This window comes from Chenopodium album, chromosome 1 (genome assembly GCF_948465745.1).
Source record: "Chenopodium album chromosome 1, dcCheAlbu1.1, whole genome shotgun sequence".
NCBI classification, from domain to species: Eukaryota; Viridiplantae; Streptophyta; class Magnoliopsida; order Caryophyllales; family Amaranthaceae; genus Chenopodium; species Chenopodium album.
Window position 1 is genome coordinate 71,913,592 of NC_137834.1, and position 11,817 is coordinate 71,925,408.

General features: G+C 35.2%; 2 protein-coding genes across 2 annotated transcripts; both read right to left on the minus strand.

Annotated features, from left to right (window-relative positions):
- Positions 1–1,824: 1,824 nt before the first annotated feature.
- Positions 1,825–7,741, minus strand: LOC145601941 (uncharacterized). Its single transcript, XM_081658066.1, has 5 exons — positions 7,471–7,741; positions 3,848–6,157; positions 3,390–3,771; positions 2,960–3,310; positions 1,825–2,124 (listed from the first exon to the last, which is right to left on the minus strand). Exons 2-3 carry the CDS (start codon positions 4,996–4,998, stop codon positions 3,510–3,512), a joined length of 1,413 nt encoding a protein of 470 aa, XP_081514192.1. The 5' UTR covers positions 4,999–6,157; positions 7,471–7,741; the 3' UTR covers positions 1,825–2,124; positions 2,960–3,310; positions 3,390–3,509.
- LOC145635325 (uncharacterized) lies at positions 5,002–6,156 on the minus strand. Its single transcript, XM_081686607.1, has one exon. It carries the CDS (start codon positions 6,154–6,156, stop codon positions 5,002–5,004), a length of 1,155 nt encoding a protein of 384 aa, XP_081542733.1.
- Positions 7,742–11,817: the final 4,076 nt, after the last annotated feature.

Below are 11,817 nucleotides of genomic sequence, written 5' to 3' on the forward strand. Positions count from 1 at the left end.
CTCATTGGCGCCAGGAACTGTGGCTAGCGCCAGGCGCCAATTCTGGCGTCTGGCGCTAATCTTGATTCCAGGCGCCAAGGCCTGGGGTTGGACGCCAAACCGGATTTTAACGCGTTTTCGAAAATCTGATAATTTTACCGTACTGGAAGATGAAATAATATAATTTCGGTCGAAAATGCTATTTGATCTAATTAAAACTCTAAAGAATCCTAATTGAATTAAGAATGATAAGACCTTCTAGAATGTTCTAGAAGACCAAAACCATTCCTAATTACATTAGGAATGATAAATCATATTAGGCCCTCCCCTAGATCATTGGGCCGTACTTAAAACTCAAACCGGGCCCAGTTTAGTAAATTGGCCATAAATTCCTCAATATTCATCGGAATTGGGCTTATAATATATCGTTGGAAAGGTCTTTGCAAGCCCCATCCAACTACACCATTATTGGACCCATATTATGGACCAACCAAACTGGATTGGCTGTTTTCTTAAAAATAAAGTTTTCAAAAACAGGGAGAAGAGAAAAGAAAAGAAATAAAACTTTCCGCAACACTAGACCTTTCCACACTTTCGTTTCATTCGATTATGATTCAACGTGAAAGGTACTCATCACTGGGTTTGATTTTTGGGGAGACACAAATGGGTGTTTACAGCTCCCTCAGCACATTTTCCCTATAAATACCCCCTCATTTCTGATGAACGGGGCACTGAGTAATTCTCTGATTTTATTTTCTCTCTTCTATGCTTTAGCCTAAACACTAGCCTACCCTTTTCACTTCAAAATTCCTTCTTCAAGTACTCGAAGGAGTCCATACTTCACTCGTGGTTCCATCCTTAAGCCTAGGCGTGAAAGGTAGAATTGTTTGAGGGTTTGGCCCCAAAATCAACTTTACTTAATTTAATTTAATTTAATTTAATTATTGCTTTATTATTTCCTTGAAGTTACTAACTCGTTTATTATTTTGTAGTTGCAAACAAACAGAATCAAAGTAAGAGTCATGCTCCTTTTATTTTTATTATTCTTCTAACGATTTTATGTTGTTGGAATTGTGATTAAATTGGTTTTAATATTAATGTTATTTTATTATTTTTATTGATCACCATATTGCATGTTTAAAGGGAATATGTAATTGAAAATCACGCCTAATAAGATAATTTGGACAACCGGTTTAGGATCCTTTTTAATCTTTTTATTAATTGAAGTGATCACCAATATTTTAGAATTATGTGTGCATTAATATTCAACCAATTTAGTTAAATAATAGTTTGGAGCGAATTGAATATTTTGTTTGTATGCCTTTGAGATCACAGGAATGCTTTTCAATATAAGAATCGAGTAGAGGCCAATACGGGCGAATGTGACTCCATGACTCACTTCGTACCATCATCCCCGATCCTCCTTTCGTGGTTCCGAACCATATGGAGTTAGTAATCTCATGGATTATGAATGGGGTGTAACCTTCACGGGTCAATCGTTGTTGCCTTCGTTGTCTCTTTATTCGTGGTTGCCTTTTATGATCCGTGAACGGTTTACAAGTTCCTTAAAAACTTGTTGGCGGCTCCCTACTTTTTTGTCCCTAATCGTATATGTCAATTCCCACTTCCTATGAGTGCCAAGCATATTCACAACATGTTTTTAACGTAGGCGCACTTCAAACGACGCCTACACCCTCTATAAACAACTTAAACAAGTCAATTTATATTGCCCTCCTTGCTCAAAATTCGCCCTGTTTGATCAAATTTTAAAGGGCAAAATCAAAGTCGCCCTCTTTGTTTAATTTTTTGTTTTTAAAAAAAAAAATCCAGGAGGACATTTAGAAAGAAAAAAAAAGTGTTAATATGCATAAATTCTAATTTTGTCATTATATATACAAAAGTATTAACCAAGTTATCCTAAATAATAGCAAATATTTAATAATGTTTTTTCTAGGACATTATCAAGCAATCTTCTCATCATTGCACCTTCTAGCATCCCCTTTTTAGCTGATATGACAATTAAATCAACACCACCTGCTTCCTCAAATTTAGCTGATATCCCTGTCCCAGCACCGATTATTGGAGTGCCTTTGCTTATTTGATGAGTGAATGTCTGCAGTATCTAATGCCTTCTTTGCAAAGTGTCTGCAAAGGTCGTAAAAGTTATTACTATTCTAAACATTTTAATATAATCAATGTCAAATCTGGAAAATGAAACCATAAATGCATAATGTCAAAATATGCTTCTTAAACATATTGTAATCACTAATATATAAAAGGTATACAAGATAAATGAATTATGGTTTCATTTAGTGACATTTCACTACATGATAACCAAAAGCGGCATTCAAGTGATGAGACAATTAGGGTACTAATCGACTATTTTTCAAAGACGAAGAAAAAAAAAAAACAGAATGGAGCACACAATCATGCAACTGAGCAAAGAGAAATGAGTGACAAAAAGGTAAACAACCTAGGTCCTAATTAAACACTGTCAGCTTAAATCAAACAAAATAAAATTGAACAAAACATAGAGAGTCAAAAATAAACAGAAGAAATAACATTAAGGAGTAATTCCTATTAATCAATTACCAAAACATCCTATTAATCATGTATTTATTCATGATGAGAACACTTTAATTTGTTATGTGCAAGGAAACCCCATTATACAAACGACAACCTCATAAATTGAACTATGCTCTTATCTTGGTTAACAGAAGGCAAGTGCATTAAGAACAGAAATGACCATGGAATATGCCGTTTTCATACAAGGGAACAGAAATTGTCATCCAATAAGCCAGGGATACAGAGTCAGATTTGCAATTATTAGAGTTTAGCCAAACCTAGATTAAAGTATAACTTACAATGCTCTAATATTAAAGATGTAAGAATTATAATGTTAAAGTTGCAACAACCAAGAGTAAATTGTACACAGATCCACAAGGCAATTTTATGCAATGAGTGAGCTAGAAAATATTACCTCTATCAAGCATCAAGGCCAATCTTCTCCATGATTAACCGAAGCTTTTGTTCTAGGTCTTCTTGTTTCTTCTTGGACGCTTCCAATTCAGCTCGCATAATATTATTTTCATTTTGTAGTTTTTCAACATTTTGTTCCAGCTCAGCTCTTCCTATCTTTCCATCTTTAGACGACACCGAGTGCCCTTTGCCTAAACCTCGGGCATAACCTGAACGATGTCCAAGAACCTTCACATAAGCTTCTTCAAGAGTAAGATTATCAATCCCCTTTTCACCAATTTCCTTCTCATGCAACTCCCTTAATTCCTTGAACTTCTCCTCGGCCTCATCGTCAAACTTCCCATTTTTATGCCTTAGAAGATAAAACAAAGTCAGAATTTTAGTATAAAGAAACACAAAGTGTTCTTGCATCAGACAAATATTTAATATACCTCTTTGACTTCTCCCATAACTTTAAATACATGGGATCATCTTTAGCTTGGGATGAGGTGACATTTGAACTAGAACCATTGATTTCAGTGACCTCATTCTCATTTTCACAAGCTTGTGCCTCAAGTTCCTCTCAAATCACATACATACAATGTTCTTCTACCTAATGGATTTCCCTTGTTTTGAAAAACGGATAGTTTAAAAAATGGAGAATGATAATTCTTATCCAAGTCATTTCTACTCATGCGATTGAATTTTGTCTCAACACCACTTAAATATCTAGAGACGAAGGTAAGACATTCTTCCATTATACGGGCATTAGCTATAGAGCCTTCTGGTTGAGCTTTGTTAGTTGCAGTAGGCGGCTTCATGGTGTACATTTCCCTACGAGAAATAACCTTATTAAATGATGCCACAAATTAAACAATCACATATTAATGTAAATGAGCAATAAGATTACCTTTCAAATCGATATTGCCAACGATATTGCATTGGCCCAGCAAGCTTGGCCTCAGTAGCCAAGTGGATTGGGAGGTGAACCATAATATCAAAGAATGATGGAACAAACACCTTTTCAAGCTTACAAAGAGTTATTGCAATACTCTTTTCCAATCGCTCCAACACATCAATTTTTAGAGTTTTGGAGCACAATTGCTTAAAAAACAAGCTTAGCTCAACCAAAGGTTCTAACACTTGCTTAGGCAAAATGCCTTGAAATGCCGGTGTAAGCAAATCTTGCATAAAAACATGACAATCATGGCTCTTCATGTTCGAGATTTTTCCATCTTCTACACTTGCACATCGAGCTATGTTCGAAGAGTAACCATCTGACACTTTAACCTTAGACAACCACTCCGATACTCTACGCCTCTCAAGCAATGTCAATTGATAAGGAGCTCTAGGAATGGCATATTTATCACCTATCTTGATAGGTCTCAATTTCTCATGCATGTTCAACTTCAACAAATCCTTTCGTATGTTCAAAGTGTCCTTTTTCTTATTAGGAATATCAAGTACAGTTGCTAAGATACTATCATAAATATTTTTTTCAATATGCATCACATCTAAGTTATGCCTTACCAAAAGTTTACTCCAATAAGGGAGTCTAAAGAAGGTACTAAACTTCTTCCATTGGTCAAACAAGTATCTTTGAGTTCTCTTTCTCTTCTTCCCAAATATCACATTCGGAACACCATCAAATGCTTCTACTATTTCATCCCCCGACAAAAGGATAGGAGGTGGTCGTCTTTCTGTTTCTCCATTAAAAGATTTTCTATCCATTCTCCATCTATGATCAGGATCCAAGAATCGTCGAGTGCCATCAAAGAATTCTTTCCTTCCAAGCTTTAATCTCTCATGTGAGGTATCTTTGTGACATGATGGACAAGCAAGTTTACTACAAGTACTCCAACCACACAAATTTCCATAAGCGGGAAAATCACTCATTGTCCACAATAGGGCTGCCTTCATTGTAAAGTTTTGTCGACTATGTGAATCATAAGTTTTCACCCCAACTTCCCATAATTCTTGAAGTTCATCAATCAATGGTTCTAAGAACACATCAATATCCATTCCAGGAGACTTAGGACCGGGAATTAGGAGTGACAACATGATTTATGGACTTGTCATGCACATCCAAGGTGGAAGATTGTATGGCACCAAAAACACTGGCCAAATGCTGTAATTAGCGCCAAAATGTCCACCGGGATTGAAACCATCAGTCGAAAGACCTAATCTAACATTACGTGGATCGATTGCAAACTCCGGAAATGATTCATCAAGCTTCTTCCATGCCATTGAATCGGATGGGTGCCTTAATATGTTGTCATCAAGTTGTTGCCTCTCTTTATGCCATCGCATGTGCTTTGCAATCTTCGATGACATGAAAAGCTTTTGAAGCCTTGGCACTAAGGGAAAATGGCGAAGAACCATACGAGGTACTTTAGGCATTCTTTGTGAGGCCCCTTGAGATTCCGAGAAGGTAACACTATCATCAAATTCACCGCTACCTACCTTCCATCTAGACTCCTCACAAATAGGGCATGAATCAGTATTTTCATACTGTTTTCTATAAAGTATGCAATGATTGACACAAGCATGAATCTTCACATAATTCAACCCAAGGTCTTTTGTGTACTTCTTGGCTTCATAAGAGCTTTTTAGAAAGTTTGGGTCATAGTTTAAGGCCTTTTGTAATGCACTAAGGAGCCCACTAAATGATTTCTCACTCCAACCCCCACTAACCTTAAGGTGTAAGAGAGTTACAATGAATTCAAGCCTTGAAAATGTTTTACAACCCGAAAACAGCTCTTCTTCTGCATCTTTCATCAATCTATAAAATTTATCGAGAATCTCAAAACAATCTCCATCCCCTTCATCCCCATCGTGATTCTCTGGCACTACATTTGTCGCATCATGTACCAAAGAAACCATCTCTTCTGATACAAGAGGATCTTCATCATATAACTCATCACCTTCCTCCTCAGACATCTCCATATCTCCAATGTCAAGGGATTGTTCCTCTCCATGGAATATCCATGGATTGTAATCAGGGTCTATTCCCACTTGAATGAGATGAACACGCATTGTCGCTCGGTCATGATCAAAGTAATTTCGAAAATTCAAACAAGGACACCTCTTCTTATCCACATAATTAGGGTTAGTGTCCTTGAAAGCAAAATCAAGAAAGTATTTAACACCATTTTGGTAACTTGGTTGAAGCCTACCTTTCAACCCTTGAACATGCATCCAACTTCTATCATTATCCATTCTATATTACATAAAACAATATATAAGTATTCCACACTGTTATAAAAAAGGTGGATACATGCATCTTTTTAATCATCCATGTTGAAAAAACATCACACTTTCTATCAAACTTAAAGTCATTAGTGAGTACTACATTTTCATTTTTCATTTTTTTTTAATGAGAATCCAATACTAATAATAATACTAATTGCATTTCTTTGGAGTTTTAAAAGAAGGCCCATTATATTTTATATATTATGAATATATAATATGTTGATAAAACAAATTTATGAAAACAAGTCATTATGGAGAGATCAAATTAGTATTAACATATACAAACCATAACCTTAATCTTAACCTTAACATAATAAGTTGATACACATGGTTTTTATGCTAGACAAAAAACCTGCTCACCACAAGAAGTAACATACACTTGTCATGAACTTAAATACTACTTCCACAGGTATTATTCTGTTTAAGAGAATATATTTGTAACTACCCTGTGAGTATTAGGTTTGCTCTAGGACTCTTGTAATACGAGGTAATACATAACTCATAACCAGCGTAGTACTGTATACATTCTAACATGGTGTCACAACCTGGACTAAAACCTTAAAATTCCCCTATTTCTCTTCCCTCTCCCATTCACCACCCTCTCCCACCTCTTCTGCTGTCATTTACATTTACCACTGATATACTCACACAGTCAAACGACAGTAGACTAGTACACACATTACATTTACCACTCCAACTTTACATACGTAATTTACTCATTTGCATAAAATAATCACTACTCTCATTGGTTGGTAAGTTCAACAAGAAGTACCACTTAAATCCACCAATTAAATAAGTGGTTACTTTAATATCTTTTTAAAAAATGAAGTATAAGATTGACAAATTTTAAGTGTCTGTCACAAATTCATTGACTTATCATATACTGTATTATAAGCTCTGCCATTTGTTCATATACAAATTCATCTTACTATATTGTAAGTTAAAGTCCAATTTAATATGAAGTATTAAATTAATTAGGAAAATAGAAATTACTAAGAACGATTGTATTTCAATTATACAAAGGACTAAATTAGGAGTAGAAATCCCAAAAATTACAGCAATTGTGATCAAGATATAACAAAATTTTTTGGTTTTCACACAATTTCAAAGTATATTCCGACCAAAATTTTTAAAAAATCGGAAGAGCATAGAATAATCCAAATTAAATATCATTTTATCACAATTATCACAATTCATGGTAATCAATAGCTCATACAATTAAGAAATTAAGCAGTTGATTCGATAAACAGTTTGAATAATCTCAAATGTAACATGCAATACCTGAAACTTTCAATTCGAGCAGATTCGATCCAAATTCGAGCAAGTGATTCTAGCAGAAGAGTCGAGCAAATGATTCGAGCGATTCGAACAATTCGAACAAAAGATTCGAGCAAATGATTGAGCAGAATAAAATTCGAGCAAGAGATTTTGGTTAAGATTTGAGCAAATGATTCGAGCAGAAGAAAATTGAAGCAATCAGTTTGGGGGTTTAGGGTTCATCATTTTTGAGAGGAGAGAGAATGAACCTTTTTCTGTTTTGGGGGTTTAGTAATATTATTTTATGTAACTTTTGTCTTTAGGCGTATTATTTTATTACTAGTAGTACTTTCAACGAGGGCAAACTAAAATTTCGCCCTCTTTGCTCTAAAATTAGAGGGCAAAACTACAATTTCGCCCTCTTTGTTCTGAAATAGAGGACGAAAATGGAATTCGCCCTCTTTGCTCTGATATACAGGACGAAAAATAAATTCGCCCTCCTTGCTTTGAAATAGAAAGACGAAAGTAAATTTCGCCCTCTTTGCTCTACAATAAAAGGGTAATTATAATTTTGCCCTCCTTGATAGCAACTACCAAGGCAAACTATAACTTGCCCTCCTTGACCGATTAAAGTCGCCCTCTTTGATCTTTTTTCTTGTAGTGTTGACCACCATTTAAGGTCGCAAGCTCACCCAAGTACCCCATATAAACAAAATGCAAGTTAAAAGGTCATTTTTCACAAGTTTTAACTTAAAAGGTCCTTTTTCAAAAAGTCGACCACTTAAAAGGTTCCTTTTCACAATTTTCTCTACAAAAAAATACAAAATGTCTGCTACTCTGCTAGCATCTGGAGATTTCAGAACCATAAATTAGATACAAGTAGAGACTTGTTCCATGTGTAACTAGCACTTTTATTGTTGTGTAAAATAACCCAAAAGGTTAAAATGAAAGCTAGCCATAGAGTGTTAGTACAAAATAGTAAAACTAATTTATCTTTTTAAGTTATAGTAGTGATTGTACAAGTAAAATATAGTGTTTTGAACTTTGGATACCTAAAACTGGAATAGGTTCTCATGATTCTGAGACCATGACTAGTCCGAACTGTAAAGTTCAGTACCCTCTTGTTATTGTTTAATGGTTCGGTTGATAGAGACTCTTCATTCCTGACAACAAAAAAAAAATTAATAATAATAATAAAGAGTATCAATTTCAAGTCAATTTTTATTACTGCATCCAAAGATCTGTAAGTTTTTTTTTTATTTTTTTTATTTTTAGACCAATGAACTGCAGTGTTTGTTTAATAGGAAACTGAAACTGGGTATGTTAGGAAAGACCAGGAAATTTTTAGAAATAGTACACATACCACCGGCATGATTTATGAAAAGGAGTATATTACAAAGTGGCATTCAACTTGAGGAGTTATCTTGTAACAAATAGAGTTGCAACAAAAATTAAGGTTCAAACTTCTACTGCAATCAACAATTTTCTTAAGAGAATAAATCAATAAGTTTTTATTTTTTTATTTGTTTTTATTTCTAGTGGAATAACAATAACGTTAAATTAATCAATTTTCCTTTTAAGAAAAAGAAATTTATATCTGGCGATAACACAAGTGAGTAAATGACGAGGGGTGGAACTAGGTCATTGAAACTAATCCTCCCTCTGTCAAACTAAATTTATAAACACTTAACAAACCTATATACTAGTATAGAGGCAAGTAAAGGATTGAATCCAAAGGAACGGTAATGTTCAAGCGCTCTCAATTATGTGCCTAAGCTAGGTCGAAGACAAACATAAAGAGAGAACACTAACAACTAACAAACAAAGAAACCAAACAAATAAAGTACTAGTAACGGGAATCAATAAGTAATCATGACAATTGAAGCAACTCGGGAACAATATGCAAATCAATGGTTGCGAAGACTAATGGCAAGCTCAATCAAAAGAGTTAACAAGATATCTCCTAGAGGTCAAATTAGCGCCAACTACGAGAGACTCTAACTAGGAGCATCACTAATCAAGCTCAATCGGCAATTGCAAGCTACAAATCAATGGTCCGTATCAATGTAGACTCACAATGCAATCTAGCATAATTCTCAAGGCCTAATCAAATTACACACATGCAAACTTACATTAATCGATTTAATCTCAACAATTAATCAACATAATTCCCAAATTAAGCACAATCAATCAATCATAAAAGTTTCACCCAATTCCTAGCAAACAAGTACTCTAACATCATCATCTAATCAACTAACAACTAAAGAAATCAAGAATCAACAATATATGAAGAATAACTACACTAATCAACAATCAAACATCAAAATCAAACCAAACAAATATGAAACCAAACAAAGCAATAAAATGAGATAGAGTTAAGAATGCTCATTGATAATAGAGAAGATCTCCAACACAATTGTCACCATTGAATCTTCAATAATCTCTCAATCACCATTAAAATTCCTCACTTTCTCTCTCTAAAATCTACTCCTAAACTAACCCTAAAACTAGAGAGAGAAGCTCTTAACTAAGCTAAAATTATGATAAAAAAAACTAGAATAATACTTCTCCTAAAACTCCCTTCAAAAATCAGGATACAAAGGTATATATAGGAGGCGCGAACAAAATCCGAGCAAGGCAGTACCCACAGAGGCGTGGCTGCGCGAGCAGGGGTGGCGCGCCCGCACCTGTGCTTTGCGCGCCCGCGTGATTCTGGGTTTCTTCGATCTTCTCGCGGCTTCGTGCGTTCGCTAATGTCGCACGATTATGATGATGATGAACACTAAAGTAGGCAGTCCCTAAACACCATGATTGTGGGTTCAACACCCCATATTCATGCAAGCACGACTTGAGAGCACAAGAGCTAGAACTTGGAGAATCCACTTCCTTGCATCTTGAGCTTTCCAATTGCCATGAGCTTGCTCCAAAAGCATCTCCCACCTTAGTAATTCACCAATATCAAGACTTGAACCTCGTAAAACACCTACAACCACGAAAATAGAGCAAATAAAGGAGAAAATAGTAGAAAAACCAACAAAATGCACAAAAGCTACAAAATAAGAGAGGAAAGGTAAAACCAAAAGCAAAAGTATTAAACTAGGCATTTATTGAGCATGAAAGCTATGAAAAGAGGAAGAAAATAACCTAAATGCTCATCAAATGGGTGCCATTTATGACACCCATCAATAAATTAGTAAAGAACAAGAACAAGCTTTCTGCCCCGATGAGACTCATTTTGATCTGAACTGGCATTTATATTGAGCATCTTAAAATTTAATGCATCAGAAAGCTTATGCTTTATCTTTGCACAGGGAAGAGACGAGGAATATATAGATAAGACAGACAAACAATGAATCTTAAACACAGACAACCATCTAGAGGAGAACGCTACCATAAAAAATGTGTTGCAGGCACATTATAAGCAAACAATAGAGACAAATGATGAGGAGGAAAGAAAAACAAACATCAATGTAGGAAATGGAAACAGTGAATACACAGAAGGTGAATCTTCTTTGTACCCATCATCTATTAAAAAGGTTGCTTATGAAGACACGGTTAAACAGTCTAAATATTTCCCAAAAGCAGTATTAGATGATGCAACAACTACGATATCAAAGACCAAAATCCAGCGAGACAGTAAGAAGGTTGCAACTGCAGAAGAGACAGATGAGTTGCCAACTGGAAGATCAGGTCTAGATGAAAAAGGCAGAGAGACTTCAGATAGCATGAAAACTGCTAATCAAGAACCTGAAAGTATCATTATGAAGAAAAGGAAAGCGACATCAAAACCGAAAATGATGCTTATAACGAAAATCAGGATAATTTAAATTTACATGAAATTAAGACAGTGGAACTTCCAGTTTCTGTCCTTGAGCCATTAGAGGGCTTAAAAATCAATTTGAAATCTGAAGACTTCGAGAAAACATTCCCAGCAGCAGTTAAAGGACCAAGGGCCATGGCACAAAAAGATGAAGAAGAGAAGGTGGATTCCACTGGCCTTGCAAATATTATTATATCACATACATTTAGTTCCCCAACTGACAGTAACAAAGAGTCAATCTCAGAAACCGTAAAGGATATGAAGGAGCTAGGTGTCAGCTCTTTGGAGAACATCAATACAGTTGGAGAAAAGAATGGTGTACACGAAGTTGGCAATTATAATAATCTAGAAGAGGTTGAAGATAAAATTAAAGTAGATCAAATATAATGTTGACGGAAATATCAGACACATAAGGCAATAACTTAGAAAGTAATACCAACAACCACAGAGAAAAAATTCACCCAGATGAAGGGGATCAAAATGAACAAGATACTCTCATATGTGAGACTGACTTAGGAAATTCTGTCAATGGGCCTCCAGACACTGCCATG

Coding starts and splice junctions, on each gene's coding strand:
- LOC145635325 (XM_081686607.1), bottom strand. CDS start 6,156: ATGGATAATGATAGAAGTTGGATGCATGTTCAAGGGTTGAAAGGTAGG.
- LOC145601941 (XM_081658066.1), bottom strand. CDS start 4,998: ATGTTGTCACTCCTAATTCCCGGTCCTAAGTCTCCTGGAATGGATATT. Junction 3,772..3,847: donor TGGCAATATCGATTTGAAAG/GTAATCTTATTG, acceptor TATTTCTCGTAG/GGAAATGTACACCATGAAGC.